The sequence below is a fragment of the Heloderma suspectum genome, chromosome 7, assembly GCF_057233095.1.
Source record: "Heloderma suspectum isolate Gila_16-S chromosome 7, 16-S_ref, whole genome shotgun sequence".
Classification (NCBI taxonomy): Eukaryota; Metazoa; Chordata; class Lepidosauria; order Squamata; family Helodermatidae; genus Heloderma; species Heloderma suspectum.
In genome coordinates this window covers 47,695,673-47,719,912 of record NC_139464.1, presented here as the reverse complement: position 1 = coordinate 47,719,912, position 24,240 = coordinate 47,695,673, and the positions used below count along the sequence as shown (strand labels likewise).

Here is a 24,240-nt window from a genome sequence, read left to right as displayed (position 1 = left end):
TATGTGGAGCTGTCAGCTACTCAGCTGTACTCCCTCCCCCTGTAAAGTTTAGAGAAAAGAAACCAAAAGATTCTAGTGTTTGCGGGAGACATAATGTCTGTCTCTCATGTCTCGGAAACACAAGTCACAAATGAAGCTTCATTCTGGAGAGGCTTTGGTTCTCTTGGCTTTGTCTCAGGAATCAACAGACTCAGACCAAAGCAGCCTAATTCTGCTCAGGCTTTGTTCAAATCAGATGCAGATTTCTAGATCTTAGAAGTCCCAGTGAGGTTAATGGAGCTTGCACCCACAAAATGGCTTTAAGATTAGGATGCTAGGAATCACTTACTCTAATTTTCTTAAGGATTGCACTATTAAGTGTCAGCTTTTAATAAACCAAGTATTTTGCTTTGGTGAAGCTCAGTTACAGGATTGTTACCCCTGCTTTCTGTCCCATTCTCAAAGGATGGATAAATGTGGGAGAGAAAATAATGTGAATTACTTGACTTCCTGCCTCAAAAGCATCTGCTGTGCTATAAAAAAAGGGCAGTGAGCCTTTGAACAAAAAATATATAGTAGTAAAGAAACTATTACTTAGATGGTATTTGTTATAAAGGCCAAAGAAATACACCAGCACCACAATACAAATGTTCTCCATGTATAGTTTCTTTTTTTTTCTTTTCTCTCTCACTGTTTTTGGGGAAAGGTGAACGATGATGTGGGAAATGTTATGCACTGTAAGATGTTGTTTCAGATGATGTGCAGGAAGCTTACAACCTGATTAAAGACCTAGAACCTACGACCCCACAGGTAAAAGAAAGATTTGGGCATGGTTATATAAAGGAGATATATACCATAAATATTTTGAACTGACTGCTCAAAGTTGTTTTTAGTTATATGTTGTTTGTGTATATTGTCTGTGTGCTTTAATGTTAGTGGCTTTTAAACTTTGTATATTGTATTTTAATGTTTTAACTTCTGTAAACCGCCCAGGGAGCTTTGGCTATGGGGTGGTAAAGAAATGTAATTAATAATAATAATAATAGTGATAATAGTATACAAAGGAAAGTATTATCACTTGGGATATGATGTGTCATGGGTTCAGGACAATACTCAAGCTCTTGCGTATAAAAGATCATCAGTTCACTTTACAGATTCAAGATAGTCTCATCTTCTTAAAACAGGAGAGTGGAAATTCTCCCCCTGCCCCCCAGAAAGGTATTTGAATCCAGGAGTTGGGTTTATTTGGGACCAAAAAGGAGCGGGCCTAAAGCATACGAACTTCTCACTTCACTGTCTTCTCTTTTTAAAAACTACGGGCAGTATCCAGTTAGACACTAGAGCTAATGTAATTTACATTGCACTAACATAAGGGACCTCTAGTGCAATGCCAATAGTGTTAGCCAGCATGATGGTTGGATCCCTGGGCTGGATCCAGACTAAATTAGCTGCACTTGGGTCCCACTTGGGTCCCACTGAAATCAATGCGAAAAGTTAGTCATAACACTGATTTCAGTGGGAACTAAGTGCACCTAATTTACTCTGGCTCCAAACCTATATCTTTTCATTGTCTTTTCACTTTCACTTTGTTTGACACACAACAGTATGAGTTGCACAACACATTTTGTGAAAACTTAAAGACCTTTTCACCATACGTAAGGAGCACTAGAACAGCACAATTAGCATGTTATGGACACCATTTTTTTTGTTTACAGCACAGAGATTTCTACAGAAATCTCTGGGATTATGCAGACTATTCCAAATACACTCTCGATCTTTAGAACTCTGTGTCGGTCCAGGTTATCTTGATCTGTTCGTACATATGTGCACAGATGATATATGGGTCTCTTAACTCCAAGGTATAACACACAGATCTAAACTTAAAACCTATTACTGATTCTACATTTCTTTGCCGTACTTTTTTTTAAAATACTTTTTATTCTATTTTTTATCTTTATAAATTAAATAAATAGTACCAACAACCTAATCATTATCTACAGTTTCCCGACAATACAGTATTCTTAGGAGGACACAGCAATAACAAAAAAGAGAGAAAAAAGAAAACAGAAAACAGAAGGAGGAGAAGGAAGAAGAAAGCAAGAAAGAATTTTTTTTAAAAAGTTACTTAAAAGGATTAAATTTAAACTCCATTACACACAAACTTCAGATAGCATTCTACTTAAAAGTTATACCTATAACATTGGCAATATTACAATTCAGTACAGCACAGATAATCAACCTTACATTTCAATATCATATCATCAGTCTTATAGCAAGGAAGCAGGCCTACAGTTCATTTCCAATAACTATATATTGCCCTTCAGTTAACATATAATAGTAGAGCTTAACAATTTAACCAGCCAAAAATATTACTAACCAAAGTCTCATAATAATGATAGTAATAATAATAAAAAGGAAGGAAATTAGAAAGGATAAGTAACAATAATAACAAATCACTAATAAATTTTATACTGTTATATAATAATAAATCTTAAAATCAACCTTACAACAATCATTAATGTATTTTGTACTAGATATATAAATGAGTTTGCGCATTTCTATTCACCCTCAGACAGTAGATTTAAGTACAGCATATCATATCCATTTTAAAGAGAAAGGATTTAAAAGAAAAGGGAAAAAAGAGAAAAAAGACAGATATATATGAGCAATTATCTTTGGCCTAACCTGGATCTTACAGACTAAACATAGCCAGTTGACAAAACATGTTTATAAATTCCAGTTCATGGGGCTGGAACAGAAGTCTCATGCATTTTTCCGATTAGCCACGCCTCCGCCATTTCGTGATTTAGAAACTTCTTCATCTGACTTTCAGAAAAAATGCAAAATGTAGCAGGATATTTCAAATGATATTGTAAGTTCATTTGTTTTGCCAGGTTTTTCGCCTTGGTAAATTGCCTTTTATCAGCAACTTCTTTGATGTAATTTGGAAATAACATAACTTTATCTTGTTTTGATCCTCCAAAAAGATTTCCGCCCCCTCTTGCCAAATGCAGGATATAATTTTTTGTGGAGATTCTTGCAAACTGGACTATAATCGTATAACCAGTCCCTTTGGCATTTGGCACACGGAATGCCTGCTCAGTATCAAGTAAATAATCAGATGACACAGAGAGTATCTCATGCAGAAGCTTATCTACAAAAGTCGACAAATTTATATCTGTAGGTAGATCTTTGATACCAATAATACGTACATTTGCCCTGTGTGTGAAAGCCTCAAGGAGATTCTGACAGAAAAATTGTTGAAAAAGCTTGTGCTTTTTCACAACGCAATCTCCTGTGCTGCCACCCGATCTTGCAGCTCGTTAACCTTCGCCTCCATTTTTTGTCAAGAAGTGTTAATTAAGTCCACAGCCCCTTGCAGGGCGGCGATGGAATTTTGAATTGTATCCAGCCTCTTAGCCTGTTCAGAAAATTGCGAAGACAACGTTTTTATCAGAGCAAGCAACTCCCTTGTATTTTTGCTTCTCGGAGCCTTTGCCACAGGAGGTATGGGGGGGTTGACAGAGATTCTGCTCCTTCTTTCCTCCTTGATGTAGCCATCCTTCTCTTCAAACAGATCTTGCAGGTCCTCAAATATTGTTAGTATTTCTTAGTCCATAAACTACATTGGAGCATGTCAGCCCTGAATTCTCCTAATTAGATAGGAGTTTCAAAACAACTTTGAGCGGTGATTAAGCTCTGGCAGACTAGCCTCGGAGCCCAGCCCCTCTGCTGCTTCGCAAAAAGGGCTACTCTTCCAAGACTTCATCTAGATGCTGCTCTTGCCTCCCCTTTTCATTCCAGGGGAAGATGCAAAGGTTTTTCAACCTTTTAAAAGCTGTTTGAGATAGCGTCCCGCAGAGGCTTCACAGAACGCCACCAGGGCAATGTTGGCTCCGACCGGAATTCTTTGCTATACTTCTAAAATTAGTGTCCAGAGCTAGTGAATGCCATAAGAAGGAACCTGCAAGTTGGGAAGATTAATGTCTAATTTGTAATTGCCCTCCTGCCCCCAAAATGGTTCAGCTCATAGCATATGCTGACATTATACAGTATATTTATGTGGCTATATTAGAGGAATGAAATGGGTGGCCAATCTCTTAATTGCTTGAGCCTCTTACTAATCATACTTCTTATTATGGTGATTTTTATAATGTGGTTCTTGTTTCATACAAGTCAGTGGCTTCGCTTATCAGGATTGCTTTTGGCTTGTATATTTAATATGGTCTGACTTGGACATTTGGAAACCATAGATTCAGAAATCTATCTATTTTTAATGTAATTTGTCTAGAATAATTGCAAGTTGCCTTAAGCTTCACTAAATAAGCTTAAGTAAATAAGCCTCATTTTAACAAGTTTGCTTTGGAATCTAATCTTTCTCTAGGAGTATATACTCAAAGGAGTGGTAAATGCAGTCCTTGGGCAGGAAATGGGTTCAGTGAGTATAATTTTTTTATAACAGTAAAGTGACGTGTAGACAACTGAAAAGCTGATTAAGATTGTATTTTTACCCTTGCTTTTCTGTATTTCCTTTAATTATTTGCTGTACAAAATAATCATCATAGTGCTTATGTGATTAGCAACAACTGTTTTGTGAATGCCCACTGTTAATAATATGATTGTCACCGTCAGTATTTTCTGCATTTAATTTCCATCTGACCTCACTGTTTACAATTTCTCTCCCCTCCTCCCAACCATATGTTCTGTATATATACTTGAAACTCTTGATAACGCTTCTTGAGTCTAATGAATGGACTATAATCCACAAAGCATATGCCATAATAATGTGTTAGCCTTTAAGTTGCCACAAGACTCTTTTGTTGCAACAGACACAGGTAACACAACTTTCTCTCTGGAAGCATATATATTAATAATGAACCTGGATATTGAGTTATGATGGCTATTGTAGCCAAAATGGGGTTACTGAGAAACAACAGGGTGGTATCGGCATGCTCAGAGGGACTCCAATGTTTGTGGAAATAGAAAAACTCTCTAAGGGGATTTAAGAACAAACAGCCCAGTGAGGACTGAGTATGATCAGTAGCCTCAGAATGCTGAGTGTCTGGAGGGAAGAAAAATGGGAAACTGGGCTGGCAGGGAGGGGCGGAAATGGAATAGAGTATCCTGAAAGAAGTCATGGTTGGCTGGAACACTGAACAGGAGCACTCCATGCTGCTGTTTTTGAAATGAGCCTCTCTGCCTGGCTTTGTGTTTGTGATGACTGTATATTAGGAATGATCATACAAATATTTCTTTCTTAATAAATTTTGACCCATTTGTTGATTCTGGTCCAAACTAGATGTTACCTTGATTATTCATTTTGAACTGGAAGACGGAACTTCTGAAGGGATGACCAAACTGTATTTAGAACTCCATGGGTGGAAAAACCACTTTTGTGTGTGTTGGAGAGTGGGGAAATAGCAAGTGTGGAAAGAGCTAAATACCCCCTACCCCCACTTCTGTCAACCCAATAGTCCCACTGGAAATTGCTTTTCCAGTACAAAATGCGCATCAGGATAATGTTTCTTTCTTATTTGGCCTCACTGTAAGAACGTGAGCCATGCTAGTTCAGACCAGCATTCTGTTTGCACATTGACCAATCTGAAGTCCATAGGAAACCCACAAGCAGGACATGAGTGCAACAGCACCTCCCTCCTCATGCTCCCAGCAATTGACATACAAAGGCATATTGCTTTGCTCACATCCCAAGCTTTGTACTTGCTTTGCCCCATTGTTCCACTTGTTGTAGTGGATTTCATGCTTCTTTGTTTCTTTTCCAGAGAGACCATTTGAAAATTGCTCAGCAATTCTTCCAGCTGGTGGGAGGATCAGCTAGTGAATGTGGTAGGTTTTAACTTCTATGTGATTTCTCTTCACATGTCAGACGTCAATACTACCAGAGAATGCAAGCTTTTGCCAAGTTTGTGTTATACCTGGTTTTAATAAAATATTGTATTTTTCTCTGTGGCCAGAACTAGACATTGCAATGTACTTGCATCTGCCACCAAGAACTGCAGTATCACGTCTAGTTCTCTTAATATATAATCCTTGGATCCTGGCATAACAACACTGCATTTCCTTGAACTCTCTGCACATCCCTCTGCATTACCTGCCAGCAGCAGCTAATATTAGGAAAACTTGTATTAGATATGACTGGTAAGGGTGGGACTTGTGGAAATAGAGAAACAGATACCATTTTTGTGGAGAGCCATGTGGATATTGTTTAGGTCCAGCTTAAATTTGTACATCCTAATCTGCATAGGTTATGAAAACTCGTATCATATTAAGCACTTTAAAATGCTGCAGTGAACTAATATGGCTAATTTTCTGAAATATTTTCAACGTAATATATGGTATGATTTTTTTATTTTTATTTGGCCCTTGTTTAGAACCATGCATAAGAGTATTTTTTTATATTGGAATGTTCCCTTGTGTAGTGGAAGCATTCCAGATCTTACCTTGTATGCAGATTTATTTATTTATTTGTTTGTAAATTTATGCATTTCCTTTCAGTCCAAATAGGCCCCCAAGGTAACTTACAATTTGAAAACTTAACAACATCACCAACTGCAGAATTAAGAGGAGGAGATAATCTGAAAAACAGAGTGTAAAGCTAATACATTTAGAGCACAGTACTCCATGATTTATGTTCATTAGATGGAGGGCTTTTTCACCTCCTGTTTCTCCAATAAAGCATTTTGAGCTAGTAAGGCTCTGAGCCCACCTAAAACTGAACAGAGAAGTGGCCAGTTTAACTACCTTTGGGAGAGAGTTCAACAGGTTGAGTGCTGTCACAGACACCTGTCCTATGATCCCAGCAACCTGACTTTTCAGTGGTGGAACATACTTCTGAAGATCCTAAACTACAGGCAGGTTCATATGGGAGGATGGAGTCTCAGATATCCTGCCCCCAAGTATTTAAGGTTTTACAGGTTTTAAGCACCAGCACCTTAAATTGTTCCTGGAAACAAATTAGTCACCAGTTCAGTTGATACAAGAGCTGTGTAATATGGTCAATGGAAGCATGTGTCAGAAAGCAGTCTGGATGCTGCATTTTGTGCTAGCTGAAATTTCAGAACACTGTTCAAGGGCAAGCCCCATGTAGAGGTGTGAGGGATTTCTTCTCCCCAGCATTGCCACCACCTATGGAGGACCTGCTCCTTCACTGGGTAATTCCACCCTGTGGAGTTTTTTATTTATAGCAAATGCTTATATTTCAGGCCCTAAGGAACTCTGCCACTATAACTCAGAGTTCCACAAACTGCCCCTTTTCCACTGCCACCAATTCTGTTAGAATACTTTAAAACCTTCTAGTAGCTGGTATAAGAGGCTTAGGCATGAGATGGGCAGAAACCAGATGAACTATTAAACAAGTAATTTATTAAAGGGATATTTTGTACATAGGGGATTACTAATATTTACTGTGGGGCTTTCAAGATACTGCTTAGTGTCAATTCTTAAGAACTGAGGAGACACTGTTGCTGCTACAAGCTTTTTAAGGACTTATTTTACCTCATGACAAATTCCCTAAACCTCCACTCCAGCCAAATACACTCATAACCAGGTACAGCTTCTTGGTACAGTCTTCCTCTGACACCAAAGCTCCTCCTGTTGTATTTCTGGCTGCTTGGACAGTTTATCAGGGTTTCTACTGCCTGCTTGTATAACCTTCTTCTGGCAAGATCTTAGGGCAGCCTCCTGGCATAACACAGCTACCTGCTCCCTACACCTGATCTTCACCAGCCACGTATGGTTATCCCATGGAGAAGAAATAGCTTAATATTCAGGCATTAGCTATTCAGTTTCTCCTCTGCTTTCCCCTAGTCCTTTTAATACCCCACGCACCAACCAGCAGACCTTCTTCCTCTCAGATTACCACAGACTAACTCCCAGCTGTCAACGGTCATACCTTAACTGTCATTTCCCATCTGCTCTTTTCTACCTAGTTAGAATCCCCAGCCAATCAGAACTGAATTTACCTGATCCAGGAGGCCCCATCTATAAATATTCAAAGCAATTCTCTCTCCCCCTTCAGAATCTTAATAAGCTACTACTACAGGCCTTTGACAGTAACAAAACAAGGCCTCAGGCCTATTCAGATACACTGTAGCCCCACAGAGCCACACAAAATAAACATTACATACAGAGCACATTGCAATGATCTAAATGGGAGGTGACTAAGGTATGGATCACTGTGGCCAGATCTGCCTTCTCCAGGAAGGGGCACAAGTGGCGCACCAGTCGACGCTTATAAGAGGTGCTCCTAGCCGCAGCAGCTACCTGACTATCTAGATAGCATCCCCACCTGATCCTCCTCAGAGACTACCATCCCATACAGAACAGGCTGCACCTCCAATCCTAGATTAGCTTTCCTACTGACGAAGCGTACCTCTGCCTTGTCTGAAGTCTCAGTTTGTCAACCCACATCCAGTCCATCACTACGTCTGGACAATGGTTCAGGACTTCCACAGCTTCCTTGGCCTCAAATGACAAAGAGACAGAGCTGGGTATCATCAGCAAACCAGTGAGACCCAACCCCCAAAACTCTGGATGACATCTCCCAGTGGCTTCATGTAGATGTTAAACAGCAGAGGGGATAAAATAGAGCCCTGGACGACCCCATAAGCTAGAGGAATAATCCCCCAGCATCACCTTCTGGAGAGCGATATAAATCTGCTAAATGTGGTTTACCTTTCATGCTTCTGATGAAGCACACAAAAGCTAAAGGCATAACAAATGTGTCAGTCTTTTTGTGTCAGTAAAGTAAAATGTGTCAGTAAAGGCATAACAAATGTGCCAGTACACAAGAGCTAAAGGCATAACAAATGTGTCAGTCTTTAAGGAGGTACAGGACTCTTGTTTCTCTTAAACAAGAAATTATTGGAATTACTAAAATTAGGGATGATCTGTAGTCAGGGCTCGCAGAATTGCAAATGATTATGCATTTGATGTAAACTGTGAAGCCAGATTCTCAAGATTTTGTCCTAGGTGAGACACTTACCTTCTAGATTTAAATTTCTGTAGTACATTTCTGTAATGCATTGAGCAATGTAATTGTCATCTGTATTGCACTCTTTCTCCTCTATTCCACGAAGATAAACCTTATGCATACATATATTGTGCAGCTGTCTGGTAGCCAGGCAGTAGTTCTGGGCTATTATAGAGAATGAAGTTAGAATATATTATCTAAGAAATGTACTTGATATTCAGAATATTTTCATATACCTTCTGCTCTTCAGATACAATCCCTGGGAGACAGTGTATGGCATCTTGCTTCTTTCTGCTCAGACAGTTTGATGATGTTCTAATTTACCTCAACTCAGTGAAGGTTAGTAAATTTGACAAAGGCTAGTAGTTTTCCCATACATCCTCACACATGTTACTTTGTATCGATTTAGCAGAATCCTAGAAGACTGATAATGCACACACTTATCTAACACCTAACAAAAGTACAAGAATGGCTCTCATATCTCAGAGAAAGTTCACAGGCTGGCTTTATCTGGCTTTTAATTCTGCTGCAGCCTGCTGCGATGACATTCCTGATGAGCATTCTACTGTGGTCCCAAGATCTCTTTTCTTAAGTCGTTAATGCCAATTTAGACTCCATCACTAGGTTTGAAGGTAAGATTTTTGCCTTCCCATGTATCACTTTGCACTTCAGTTGAATGTCATCTGTCATTTTATTTACTAGTCACCAAGCTTGGAAATATCTTTTGGACCTTTTTATGCTCTTGTAACTCATGAAGTTTTTGATATCAAAGTAAAATACTGCGGATATGAAGATAATTGAAATAAAGATTATATATAGCAAATATTTCCTACATGGACATGTAGATTTGGGAGATCCATTGAACACATTACAATTAGATTTCCTAGCATGGGGGTTTAGCATTTTAGTCCCCGTTTTGGACTATGACTGTGCTACTTGCCATAGTTTTACCCAACCATCTGCATTAGCCACAATCAGCTCAGGATCTGCACAGCCCCCTTGTGTCTGGCATATGTCAGGCTTGCTGAATCAGTGTGCATTATGATTGTGAGGAGTGGGGGGAAGTGTCTGGAATATTTTAAGGAAACATAGTGGTCATGGAACAGGAGGACAGGTCCTCTTTATGGATTTGTTATTAGCAGTGGGTAGGAATAGACAGTTTTTACATGAGGAAACGTTGAATAAATAGGTTTTCTGGAATCAAGTATGAATAGCCAAGTTTGCACATAACAGTGCATTATTGAGGATGGTAAAGTCTCTGGGGTTATTCAGACAACCAGTGGGGGAACAACGCAGTGTCAGTTGTTTTCCTTGCCTGCATGCACCAGTCGCGCGACCCAGATTACCCTACTTACCCATGCTATGGGTTGCCGTGTTGGCTGAACCCGGTGTGGGCATAGTGCATTTTCACCCACTCTACAACCCCTACTGCAAGCCATCAGTTGTCAGGTGAGTGAAAATGCACTACGCCTATTCCACGTGCCGGGTTCAGACAACACAGCAACCCATAACATGGTGTGGGTAATTAGGGTAATCCTGGTTGTGAGACCAGTGAATGGGGGTGGGGAAACAACCAACACTGTGTTGTTTCCCCCACTGATCGTCAGAACCTGGACTCTTGTCAAGAGCATAAAAAGTTCCAAAAGATCATTCCAAGCTTGGTGACTGATAAATTGTCAGTTACACATTCTCTGAACCTTGGCTGTTTGTTTTTTTTTTAAAGTAAAAGCAGGATGAAATCCAATTAAGTTTTTCCAACTGGTTGGAAAAAATAGCATATAATGTGACTTTAATATAGTTCTTTACTGCAGAAACAGATATTTGTTTGGGTTTTTTTTTAGCACAATGTTATCAGCCCAGTATTGTTGTATTTAGCAGCTTCAAAAGTGGCTGGCTGCTCAGGTTCTAATTCATTTAATTGATTTGAAGATGGAAGAATCTGTAGTGCTTAGCAGAAAGGGGCAGAGAGATGAAGATCAAACAAAGTCCTTCACTTATCTATCTTTATATGGCTTACTTCTGTTGGGCACAGACACGTAAGCAAATTAATAATTTAATAATAAGATTATACACACCAGTAAGAGGCACAAAGAAATGAACTACAGCTGCAACCTAGGAGTCTTTACTTTCAGGACTTCAGCTGTTACCTGCTGAGATCCGTCCTAGCTCAACTAACTAAAAATTGATATAATTAATAATGAGACTTTCTTGTATATAAGCTACAGGCTCACTCATCAGGGCATCCAGCTCATAATATAGAAGTACTCATAGCTCAGTGGCAAAGTAAACTGCTCTACTGTTTTTCTAAGGGGTGTATATTTGCTTATATAATCATGCCCACCCTTCTCCTTCTGAATACTCACTGGGGCTATATTTGATCAGCTATGATTTTGTTAATATTCTCCAAGTAGAAGATTTGCTGTGATTATAGACAGGAATGAAAGAGATGAAAACAGGAGCAAATTAAAAATTGAAGGCACACAAAGGAAACTACAAAATAAACTACTGGGTAGGATATAGAGTTGATCAAAATAAAATTGTTGGAGTAAGCACAGGGTGAGGCATGCTTGAAGACTGATGGCACTGTACAAAGCTTGATTCATAATCTGATAATGCAATTAATGTAATGCTTAAACATTCCGTTCTGACTGTGTCTTAATATCACTTGGCATCCTTCCACTCTCTCTATTCCAAGCCAGTGTGGCTAGGTAATGCTTTGTACCTCCCACACAGCCAAAGATTTCAGTACAAAGGAGCTGACTTTCCCACAGTTGGGGGTGAAAGGTGCTTTTCTCCCTGGACAAGAAGTTGGCATGAATGTGGGCAAAATTCATTCTGCTTTCATTTGCTCTCACTTGTACAAAGACACTGCTGTTTTGCAACTGTTCTGAAATTCTTAGTCATCATTTATACCATTTCACAGGTGCAGTCATCTTGGCCATCTTTATGGCAGAACCACATACATCAATGCATACATGAAAAATCCTATAGCATGTTAGACAGGCATATAATCAGCACAGGGTGTATTTTATGAATCAGTGATCATTCTGTGCAAGTACTGAGCACAGAATTGAGCATCCTGAGAATCTCAGCTTTAATTTCTAAAAAGCAAACATCTAGCTTTATGGTTGTGAAAAGACGTGAAAATGTGGGGACAACTCTTAGTGAAATCTCTGAAGTGAGATAAGGAGCTGAGCAGGATTTCCAGGATTTGGTGGGCCAGACTTGAGTGCACTGTCTAACCTTTTGCCCTTCTACATGCCTAGCAGAAAATGATACATGTATATATGTTGCAGAATTCAGTTTTTTCTTGGTGCAGAATTTGGGTTGAGGCAGATTTTTGTTTAAAGTACAGAAAGTGTTCTATTAAGTCAGATGTGCAAGGGAGCATGTGCACACTCAACTCATTCCTAATTGGCGAATGTGACATTTAGCTTCAGCTAGTATAACCCCAGTTCGTATTACAAAATGTGTCTTTGAAGACTTCTGGAGTCCTATCCATATTTCACCTTTTCTAATGTGTACAAGACATCACAGATCTATCCTGCTTGCGATTCCAGTGGCCATTTCTCGTACTAGTATTGTGATTCAAGGATAGATAACTAAGTACAAAATACATATGGATTGCATCAAATAGGAGTAGCACATGCATTAATTATATACTGTTTTGAAATTTAGTTGTGAAATTGGTTACTTTCTAGGACTGTCTCATGAGGGACTCTTGACAAATTATGTTATGAACAATCAGTACAATACTATAATTCCAAGGATAGCATAACTAGATAAAACTGAGATCTTCAACACTCACTTAACTAAATTAGGGAATCAGCCATGAATGTTTTTGAAGAGATGAGTGAAGCTGCAGGGAGAGAGGGAAGGAGGAAGTTACATCGTAGCAGGATTTAACATGCCCAGAAAGAAAGACAAACCAAAGAAAGCTGCTACCCTGCAATTTCTGGCATGGAACTTTCCACAAATCCATTGTGTCTAATACCATGGAATGTTTCAGCTATGTACTCAGTCACAAACTAGCTGAAAAGCTGTATGCTATTTATTTATTGTGCATGACTCATTTTCCAGAGTTACTTCTACAATGATGACACATTTAACTTCAACTATGCTCAAGCCAAAGCTGCTACTGGCAATACTAGTGAGGCTGAAGAGGTATGTATTTGCTTCCTTAAAACACAGGCAAGAAAGGAAAATAATTCCTACTTATCTTCCTTGTCTGAACCTTTTAAGTCTTCTAAGACTTGAGTTTCCTTTCTGCAATACCTTTGGAGGTGGTTTTGAATAAGATACTGCAGATTTTTGCAGAGGCAACTTACAGGGCAATCCTACGCATGTCCATGCTGAAATAAGCACCACTGAGTTCAGTGGGACTTACTCCCAGATAACTGTGTATAAATTGCAGCCATAAGCACACTATACAAACTCATTGCCATTTATTTATTTTTTTGCTTCCTGAATTCTCACGTTGCCAGATGCCTCCCTCTTAAATGGGATGCTTGAGAGAATGCATAAAAGCAAATGGCTGGCTGGGATAAAAAAGCAGAATCTTGTACAGGTGGAAAACAAGGAAATAGTAATGAACTTAGTACAGCGTTTAAGCACTGCCTGATACTTTACACCTTTGAAGCAGCATATTGATTATTTTTCCCTGCAAAGAACAACAAAAATGTAGGCTGCAATATTGCACACGTCCTTGGGTGTGAGCAAAACTGAACTTGACGGGACCGCCTTCTGAATAAACAGAAATCTTTATTTAATCTACTAATTTGGCATAAGACTTTCCCAGTCTGTTAGAATATGTGGTGGCATTAGGGCTGGCCGTCGTGGGGAAATCCAGCCCTTTTTAGGCCTGCTGGATTTCCTTGGAACCCCCGGCTCAACTTGCATTTGCATTTCCCCAAATCTGGCAACTCTTCTTGTGACTAATTTGCACAAATTGCTGCTGTAATATGCTTAACTTGTACAAATTGCATCTGTGGTTTGTGCAAATTGCAGGTGTAATTTGTGCAAATTAAGCATATCACAGCAGCAGATTGCCCAAATTACGGCCAGATTTGCACAAATTATGCAAATTGCAGCTACAATTTACATAAACGTCAGTTTAAGAAAAAAATCCAAAAATCTGTGAGCTGGCCTGACTCAATCTGCATTGAGTCAGGCCATCTTGTGGGTAAGCGAGCTGAAGTCCAGGGGGCTGAGCTGACAAAAACTTGGCGAACTTCCCCCCCAGATGGATTCCTCAGCCATCCCTAGATGGCATTGTTTTGGCAGTATAGCAACCTATATGAATATGAGTTTCTGATTGGCCAGTTGCTTGCTAATATGAATTTTTGCTGTAGAATAGGATTTTCAGCTTTTTGCTCAGTGAAGTTGAAGGCTTACTGGATCAGTAACAACACCTTCATTTCCCTGACTAAGTTCCCGATAATTTAATGGAAATGGGATATGTTTTTGGTTAGTCATAGAAGGCTCCTCTGTGAATAATATATGACAAAGAACATGGAAATATTATATTAATAGCTAATATCAATATAATCAATAAATAAAGTTTATTGTCTATTATCACAGGAAAGCATGACATACACAGATTTTTAGCTATTGCAGGGTAATCCCACAAGTTACTTTTCTGTGTCAGTACGTGATATTCCATCCATATTAATAGATTGGTAAGTAGGAGTAAATAGCCATGCTGCTTGTGGATATACATCATGCTTGTGGATAAACAGTATGTGGATAAACATTCCCCACAAATTTGACTCCCTGTGTATGAGTTGTACTGGAAAAGCATGTTTTGCCTTCAAAGACGGAGTTGTTTTTAAAAATGATTCATGAAATGAAACTGACATTGTTGTGGGAGCATTTATTCTGGGGCCTTTTTGTACTTCATCACTTCTAAAATATGGATGTGTAGATGACAATTCCATACAAGTTTTGTATAGAAGGTGAGCTCACAGTTTTCAAACAATTATTTTAAAACCTTTTAAAATAGTTTCACAGTGGTTTGACTAGGAGGGGAGTGTTTCTATCTGCTATAGTTATAAACAATATTCAGTACCTGTCCAATATCCAATAGCACTTGCACAATCACAAATAAAAAAATCAGAGAAGCATTACATGGAGAGAGAGTACAAAATATGTACTTTTAAGTGCTTAAAAAATTAAATATGCCTGCAACAACAATGCTACGTTAGGAATTTGTGTGATTGTATATTTTATTCATTTATTTCGCATAATAAATGTGTATGTATCACAAAATCCTAGGCTGGGCCTTTCTGAAATATCAACAGGAGGCCAGTGTTTCATTAAAGCACTGCATTCTAGAATCATTCTGGTCTTTGCCTTGCATTTTAGTCTTTACCTCACCCCACCTTTCTTCGTGCTCGGCTTGTTGAGTGCCAACATGTGTTGCTAACTCTGCAAAGCAAGTCATAACTATCCCTTAGCATTTCAAAGCTCCAGAGATTTTTTGATAAGACAACTTAGAGAGCAATCCTGTGGCCCCTAGACAGAGTCTGGGCGGGGAATAGGATACTTCAGATTCCTGGATCTGAGGTCGGAGACAGTACTCCAACCTCGGACCCTGGAGTCCAAGCTCCTCACCTCCTCACAGCCAGTGTGGCGAGAACCGTGCCAGGTGTCTCTCTGAGGTGAGGGAAAGGGGGCATTCCTGTGGACAGGGAGCGGACTGGGGAGACCAGCTTATGAGGAATCCTCCGGCCTCCCCAGAAGATCACCTCTGTACTCTTCCCGCTTTGCATAGGATGCCCGTCAGCCTCCGAGTTTGGAGAATGATGGGCATCTGGGTAGGTCTGAGCCCTTAGTGAATCAATTATCCATCTGTTTTATGTTGACTTTCCCTACACATGGCAGTTTCTTAAATTCTTTTATGTCATGCCACTGTTAAATGCTCATCTTACCTGAGATTTAGCTGTACGTTGGAGTGAGGACATGTACTGCAGAGCAGGTATTTAATGCAAACAGAAGCTTGATTTTTTTTCTTTCTCTTTTTTTCCTCAGGTGTTTCTCCTGATTCAAAGTGAGAAAATAAAGAATGATTTTGTTTACCTCAGCTGGCTAGCTCGCTGCTGTGAGTCACTTTGCTCTGTTATAGAATGTGACTTTTCTCTATTGCATCAGCCTTGGCAATCTGTCTCCTTAATGTTGTTTTAACTTTGTGGGTGGATTTAATTAATTTTAAAGATATATCACTAGGTATCTTTTAGCAGGAAAATGTCCTGCAAAAGCTAATCTTGCCACAGCCTTTGAGAATGTAAGTGATGCTGGGAGTTTCTACTACGGGAATAGCTGGTTTCTTGAACACCTGCAAAATATTTCAACAGAACAAGAACTTGTTCTTGTTAGCTTGGTTCTTTTGGGCAAATGCCATTGAAACAGCTATGGTGCAATTAAAATGTCAAAACATTTTTGTCTTACCTTAGCACTAGCTTTCCCCTAATTACATTAGTTAAGAGAGCAGCAAGTCCTCATTAGCTGTTGATACTAGATATGATGACTTATATGAGGGGTTGAAATTTCGTTCTCAGCCACCTTGGCAAAAGATACAGAATGGAATTCAGGCAGCATGGTTCTTGCTAAACATAGACAGTTTGCAATTTTATGAAAGAAGGTATCTTGGGCTTAGCTATGGACAAAAACAGTTTAATTACATATACTTCCTATTAAGTTAGGAGACCCAAAGGAAATGAAATTCAAATGCTCAGTGAGGATTCTGAAATACTTCTTCTGTTTCATGTATTAAAACTGCTGGTTCATTTCCGCAGCACTGCCCATTCAAGTTGTCTACTTGTGTGAACAGTAAAATGTCATCTTGTGGAAGTTGCAGTGGCAGCTTCTATTAGCTGGGAGCCCTGGGGCTGCAAAAAATCCTGCTCACAGAAGCTGCCATTGCAACATCTATGAGACTGCTTCTCCAGTTACATGGTGCATGCCAGTATGAGCAGTTACATTGTGCAAATATGCTGGTGGATGTAATGTATGCACCAGTTATGAACAACTTACTGCTCTGAGAAGAACTGCCAAACTGGTTATACTCTTGCCATTAGAGAATACTGTCAGCATATAAAAATAAATGGTGAATTGGTACCAAGCTCTGCCTTTAGTAAAAGTGCACTGTTGTTTGCTGCTATAGCTTATAAATGTTAATCATTTTATAACCAACTGTGTTTCTAAGTAGGCACCAAGCCTAGTGGCTTCAGTCTCTAAGCAAAGGCACCCTTTAAAAAAACCTTACTAAATAAATAGTAACTATAATGGGGACAGTTATCTGTGCATGTTATTCCTAAAGTACACTAGTTATTAGCCTCACTTTTGAAGCCTGCTATTACATTCTGGCTTGCACCTATACTCCTGAATCTTATAAGCAAGACCATTCAATGATGCTGAAAATTATATACATATAATGCTTAAATAGGTGCATACGCTAAACTGGATACATACAACCTAATGATGTTATAATCAGTGTGTGTTTATATGTCCACATAACAGCTATCATTACAAGGGTTTGCCACCAGTGGTGTGCTTATTCAGAATAAACATACATATTAAACGAGTGTTAATGTCTGTATATGTATATTATAGAGAACAGAAAAGGGCAACTGGGGGAAGAAAACAGAGGAGGGCAACTAACCACATACTCATGGTACCCAATTTCTGTGGTCTATTGAAGTGGTCAGTCTGCTATGATAGGCTGACCATTTGAATAGGACCTGCCATGTGCTCAAATTGAAAATAGCCACAATATATCTAGGGCATTGTCTAACAGAATCTATATCTCCTGGTTGCAGAATTTGTCTCTTTGCTACAAAACTGTAGACTCACTGGTTCTTATATGGAAACTAAGATAAAAGCAATCAATTTAAACTGTTATCTTTTTCACCCTCATTAGCCCTGTGCAGTCTCTAAGGCAGAAGAGACAGATCAGTGGGGTGACTTATGTTTCCAAGTGGAAGCTTAGTAAGCTTAGTTTAAATGGACCTCTGCTCTGTTGAAACATGTTGGCTATTTCTGTGCTAATCTGACATGGCATGGCTTTCCCAGCACATTTTCATGATTTCTGGTAGGTGTGGTTACATTGCTTCTCAAGTTTATCTGAACAGCAGAAAACAACTGTACCGCTGATTAGAATGCTTACTCACCTCTGCAAACACTATATAATATGTCTCCACTAGTTCTACCTTTCTGTTAATTGCAGACATTATGAATAAGAAGCCACGACTAGCCTGGGAGTTGTACCTGAAGATGGAAACCTCAGGAGAGTCCTTTAGCCTTTTGCAGCTAATTGCAAATGACTGCTACAAAGTGAGCTTCCCTCTCTTTTCCCACCCATCCTTAATTATTGGTATCAGTTACGACCCCTAAGGAATTATTGTAATTTTTTAAACAAAATGATTTCCATCCATTGCTGCTATATATATAACTCATAGGTGGTAACAATTGGAACATGTAATGTCACCAAGTTAACCAAGATCTGTTTGCATTTTTCCTAGCATGATCTAGCTATAAAACATACATGTCAGTGTGTTAAACTTCTGTGATAACACTTCAGGGATTCTTACAACCTAGAATGTGATTTCAGAATGTACACCTTTTGTAATAAGTATTCCTCAATTAAGAACAGGTGGTAAATACCTTTCTGAGACTGTGGAAAAACTGATGACTCATCTGAGATTTTTGCCTATTATTTTAGAACTCATTTAAGCTACAAGGTGAATTTGAGTCAGTTTTATCTCATGCTCATTTGGCAGGTGTGTTCAGTCACCTTACTTGACATTAACTCAAGCATATGTCTTAGGCTTTTGCAACCTAAGCTTAAATGATACAGTCTACTACTCCTCTGAACATGTTCAGAGATTTTAGAAAGATACTAATGTTAAATTATCCCCATCTCACCTTGTACAACTAAGGAACTGAAGTGAAATTTACCTCATCTTCTGCTTGTGGCTGTTTCCTAACATCTAGATGCAGGGTGTTTTATGAGATGCAGAACGTACCTTAAGAGAAGTACTTAAAGAGAAAGCAAGATAGTATCTTGAGGCTAGGTTTTTTAATGCTATTTTCAATAAAACCTTATTGTGATATAAGAAGCTTTACTATGAATATAATAATGTGGTTAAACCTAGAAGAGTGTTTAAAACTTGTCATAGAATCATAGAATAGTAGGGTTGGAAGGGGCCTCTAAGACCATCGAGTCCGACCCCCTGCTCAATGCAACTAACGAATGGTTAGAGGCATTTTCCCTGTTTTCTGCACATGGTTTAAGCATATAAAAACTGGCCCATTATCATAGATTATCCAGCATTTATGAAATTGAATTGAATCTATCTTGCCCCTAGTTGTCTAGATAAAAATCAGAAAATTTCCAGTGCCCCCCATGCCTTTTTTTTTATGAGTAACTTGCTGTATTCCTTTACTTCTTAATTCATTGTTGGTGTCTCAGGCATGTAACTTTATCTCTTGCACAGATGGGCCAATTTTACTATTCTGCAAAAGCCTTTGATGTCCTGGAAAGACTGGATCCTAACCCTGAATATTGGGAAGGCAAAAGGGGTGCCTGTGTGGGCATCTTCCAGATGATCGTGGCTGGAAGAGAACCTAAGTATGTACATTGAATTTCTTCCTACTCCTTTGAAGTCAGTGCCTTGGCCACTTACACTGTTGTTGCACCATTGTGCTTGCTGATGTCAAATGCCTATGGGAACAGCATGCCTATGATATACATAATGGAAGGAAGAACTTCTTCATTCACAAATCCTGAGAACTGATGGTTTGTGAATGGAAGTCTTACCTGTTTTGCCTTAGTGCTGGTGATTCAAAAGTAGTACAGTTAAACTAAACATTAGAATTACTGAGATTACAGGCAAGAGAAATATACTTATGAGATAGCTTTCAAGAAGACATTTCTTTCTTAAAACATTATTGTGTTCGAGATCAGCTTAGGCATATTTTTGATAAAGCCAACAGAAAAAGAGAAGTAATGGTTTTTATTTCCAATGAGATGTTTTCCTGTTCTGTTTTTTTAGCCTGTTGTTGTTTATTCGGTCAGTCACTTCCGACTCTTCATGACTTCATGGACCAGCCCACGCCAGAGCTTCCTGTCGGCCGTCGCCACCCCCAGCTCCCCCAAGGTCGAGTCCGTCACCTCCAGAATATCATCCATCCACCATGCCCTTGGCCAGCCACTCTTCCTTTTGCCTTCCATTTTCCCTAGCATCAGCATCTTCTCCAGGGTATCCTGCCTTCTCATGATGTGGCCAAAGTACTTCAGTTTTGCCTTTAATATCCTTCCCTCAAGTGAGCAGTCTGGCTTTATTTCCTGGAGTATGGACTGGTTTGATCTTCTTGCAGTCCAAGGCACTCTCAGAATTTTCCTCCAGCACCACAGTTCAAAAGCATCTATCTTCCTTCGCTCAGCCTTCCTTATGGTCCAGCTCTCACAGCCATAGGTTACTACGGGGAATACCATTGCTTTAACTATGCGGACCTTTGTTGTCAGTGTGATGTCTCTGCTCTTCACTATTTTATCAAGATTTGTCATTGCTCTCCTCCCAAGAAGTAAACATCTTCTGATTTCCTGGCTGCAGTCAGTGTCTGCAGTAATCTTTGCTCCTAGAAAAACAAAGTCTGTCACTGCCTCCACGTTTTCTCCCTCTATTTGCCAGTTATCAATCAAGCTGGTTGCCATAATCTTGGTTTTTTTGAGGTTGAACTGCAACCCAGTTTTTGCACTTTTTTCTTTCACCTTTGTCATGAGGTTCCTCAGCTCCTCGCTTTCAGCCATCAAAGTGGTATCATCTGCATATCGGAGATTGTTAATGTTTCCTCCAGCGATTTTAACTCCAGCCTTGGCTTCATCAAGCCCAGCACGTCGCATGATGTGTTCTGCGTACAGGTTGAATAGGTAGGGTGAGAGTATACAACCCTGCTGTACTCCTTTCCCAATCTTAAACCAGTCCGTTGATCCGTGGTCTGTTCTTACCGTTGCTACTTGGTCGTTATACAGATTCCTCAGGAGGCAGACAAGATGACTTGGTATCCCCATACCACCAAGAACTTGCCACAATTTGTTATCATCCACAGAGTCAAAGGCTTTAGAATAGTCAATAAAACAGAAATAGATGTTTTTCTGAAACTCCCTGGCTTTCTCCATTATCCAGCAGATTTTGGCAATTTGGTCTCTAGTTCCTCTGCCTTTTCTAAACCCAGCTGGTACATCTGGCAATTCTCGTTCCATGAATTGCTGGAGTCTACCTTGCAAGATCTTGGGCATTACCTTACTGGCATATGAAATAAGTGCCACTGTTCGATAGTTTGAACATTCTTCGGTGCTTCCCTTTTTTGGTATGGGGATATAGGTTGATTTTTTCCAATCTGTTGGCCATTCTTGTGTTTTCCAAATTTGCTGGTATATGGCATGCATCACCTTGATAGCATCATCTTGCAAGATTTTAAACAGTTCAGCTGGGATACCGTCATCTCCTGCTGCCTTGTTATTAGCAATGCTTCTTAAGGCCCATTCAACCTCACTCTTCAGGATGTCTGGCTCTAGCTCACAGACCACACTGTCAAATCTATCCGCGATATTATTATCCTTCCTATACAGATCTTCTGTATATTCTTGCCACCTTTTCTTGATCTCTTCTGCTTCTGTTAGGTCCTTGCCATCTTTGTTTTTGATCATACCCATTTTTGCCTGGAATTTACCTCCGATGTTTCTAATTTTCTGGAAGAGGTCTCTTGTCCTTCCTATTCTATTATCTTCTTCCGCTTCCGCGCATTGCTTGTTTAAAAATAATTCCTGATCTCTTCTGGCTAACCTCTGGAATTTTGCATTTAATTGGGCATATCTCCCCCTATCACTGTTGCCTTTTGCTTTCCTTCTTTCTTGGGCTGCTTCCAGTGTCTCAGCAGACAGCCATCTTGCCTTCTTGGTTTTCTTTTTCTTTGGGACTTTTTTGTTGCCGCCTACTGAACAATGTTGCGAACTTCTGTCCATAGTTCTTCTGGGACCCTATCTACTAAATCTAGTCCCTTAAATCTATTCTTCACCTCCACTGCATATTCATGAAGAATATTAGTGAGCTCATATCTACCTGATCTGTGGGTCTTCCCTATTCTCTTTAGTCTGATTCTAAATTGTGCAATAAGAAATTCGTGATCTGTACTACACTCAGCTCCAGGTCTTGTTTTTACCAACTGCATAGATGTCCGCCACCTTTGGCTACAAAGGATGTAGTCAATCTGATTTCGGTGTCGACCGTCTGGTGAAGTCCATGTATAAAGTCATCTCTTAGGTTGTTGGAAGAGAGTGTTTGTTATGCACAGTGAGTTGTCTTGGCAAAATTCTATCAGCCTATGTCCTGCTTCATTTTGTTCTCCCAGATCATGCTTGCCTGTAATTCCAGGTGTCGTTTGACTACCCACCTTAGCATTCCAGTCTCCTGTAATGAAAATAACATCTTTTTTTGGCGTACTATCCAGTAGGTGGTGCAGATGCTCGTAGAACTGATCTACTTCTTCTTCTTCAGCATCTGTGGTTGGGGCGTATATTTGGATATTTTTTAGCCTACTCCCTTTTTATTATGAAGTTACTTCAGTAAATAATTTATAAGTACATTGCTCTTACACACGTTCTCATGTGTACACATGCACACACTCTTTATAGAATTTATACCCCACTTTTCTATATTAACACGTACTCAAAGTGGCTGATATGTTTATGGTACAGTAACAATACAACACAGAAAAACAAAGCATCAGCACAAACACTTTAAAGCATAAATTAAGCAGCTATAAGGTAAGGGATATGTAGAGACCTTAACTTGAGAATACCTTAAGAAGAAAAGGCCCAGTATAAAACAACAGAGCGATAATGTCTGGCAAACAGATGATGCTTACAATAAAAGTGTCTTAAGTCACTTCTAAATTAATTACCACAGTGAAGGAGTGAGGCATGCCTCCATTGAAAGGCTATAGGTGCCACCACTGAAAAGGCAAGACAGAGAGAAGAACATCAGAAATAAAGTTCTCCAGTAGGTTCATATGGAAGGAAGTGATTCATGAAATACACTAGTTTGAGGGTGTTTAGGACTTTAAAGGTTAAAACCAGAACCTTGAATTGAGCCTGGAAACAAACTGGCAACTGTCAAAGTTGGTTGTGGATTGGCATACTATGATCTGATCTGCTGGCCCTGGACAAAAATCCTGGCAGCAGCATTTTGGATCAATGGAAGTTTCCAGCCTATCTTCAAGGGCAGCCCCATATAAAGTACATTGTAGTAATCTAATTTGGAAGTAACTAGGGCATTTTCATTATAAGTATCATTTGATTGCCAGACATTATAGCTCCGTTATTATATACTGGCCCTTTTCTCTCCATATGGATCTTGTCTCTATACCAGGGGTGGTGAACCTATGGCCCTCCAGATGTTGGACTACAACTCCCATAATTCCTGACCATTGACCATGGTAGCTGAAGCTAATGGGAATTGGAGTCCAACAATATTTGGCAGGGTGCAGGTTTCCCATGCCTGTTCCATACCATTTCCAATAATATGCTACAGTTTATTTTATAGACATTTATGCTGTAGTCCTACGCCACTTGTTAGCCCTATTGAACACAATGGGATTTACTTCTGAGTAGACATGTATGGGATCCCACTGTTTGTGTTTCAAGGATTTCACATACATTATCTCACAGTGCAATCCTCTGCATGTTTACTCAGAAGTAATTCTACTGTGCTCCATGGTGCTTATGCCCAAATATGTGTAATAGGATTGCAGCCTCAGTCATCCTGATGATCGCTAGAGAGGTAGATTAGTATTATTCTCCCCGTATTTTAGGTATGTGTCTGAAATTAGGAGATAGTAGTTTGCTTAAGGGCACTCAATGAGCATGACTGAACTGGGGGCTTAAAATATTGTGTTTGTATGAAAACAATGCACAAAATGGTGTGCTCCTTTATTCTTTGACTTCTTAAAACAGAAGAACCACCCTGCTGTATCACATCCAAAGGTCCATCTAGGCCAGCAGCTGGTTTCCAACAGGGGCCACCTAAATGCTTCCTGAATCCCACAAGCCGGGCATGAATGCAATAGCCGTCTTACCGTGTTTGTTCTACCAGCAACTGGTATTCTCAGAGGCATTCTGCCTCTGAACATGGAGGCTCAATTTAACTATCAAGGTTAATAGAAGTTGATAGGTCTATCAACAAATCCCCTTTTAAAGTTATCTCAGACATCTT

General features: G+C 39.5%; 2 protein-coding genes across 6 annotated transcripts in view; one reads left to right on the top strand and one right to left on the bottom strand.

Moving 5' to 3' along the window:
* The window catches only part of IFT56 (intraflagellar transport 56), a 38,242-nt gene that overhangs the window by 9,795 nt on the left and 4,207 nt on the right, over nt 1-24,240 (top strand). For all 3 annotated transcript variants that reach the window (XM_084810039.1, XM_084810040.1, XM_084810041.1), the window contains exons 10-17: nt 734-789; nt 4,364-4,417; nt 5,760-5,823; nt 9,219-9,307; nt 13,049-13,132; nt 15,998-16,067; nt 18,192-18,298; nt 19,462-19,595. In XM_084810039.1, the coding sequence (XP_084666165.1) occupies nt 734-789; nt 4,364-4,417; nt 5,760-5,823; nt 9,219-9,307; nt 13,049-13,132; nt 15,998-16,067; nt 18,192-18,298; nt 19,462-19,595 (658 nt within the window). The remainder of the gene's footprint in view (nt 1-733; nt 790-4,363; nt 4,418-5,759; nt 5,824-9,218; nt 9,308-13,048; nt 13,133-15,997; nt 16,068-18,191; nt 18,299-19,461; nt 19,596-24,240) is intronic.
* LOC146339718 (uncharacterized) overlaps nt 1,661-24,240 on the bottom strand; it is a 30,309-nt gene continuing 7,729 nt past the window's right edge. Inside the window, exons 1-5 of one of the 3 annotated variants that reach the window (XR_014784326.1) lie at nt 15,898-16,094; nt 12,777-12,827; nt 8,981-9,133; nt 8,369-8,460; nt 6,356-6,572 (exon numbers count right to left, since the gene is read on the bottom strand). Coding sequence is in view for 1 of the 3 variants with exons in the window: in XM_084810052.1 (XP_084666178.1) it covers nt 8,396-8,460; nt 8,981-9,133 (218 nt within the window). In the remaining 2 variants the exon portion in view is untranslated. Of the gene's footprint in view, nt 3,944-6,355; nt 6,573-8,368; nt 8,461-8,980; nt 9,134-12,776; nt 12,888-15,897; nt 16,095-24,240 lie in introns of those variants that run through there. The other 2 variants (XR_014784327.1, XM_084810052.1) reach the window with 2 other exon arrangements.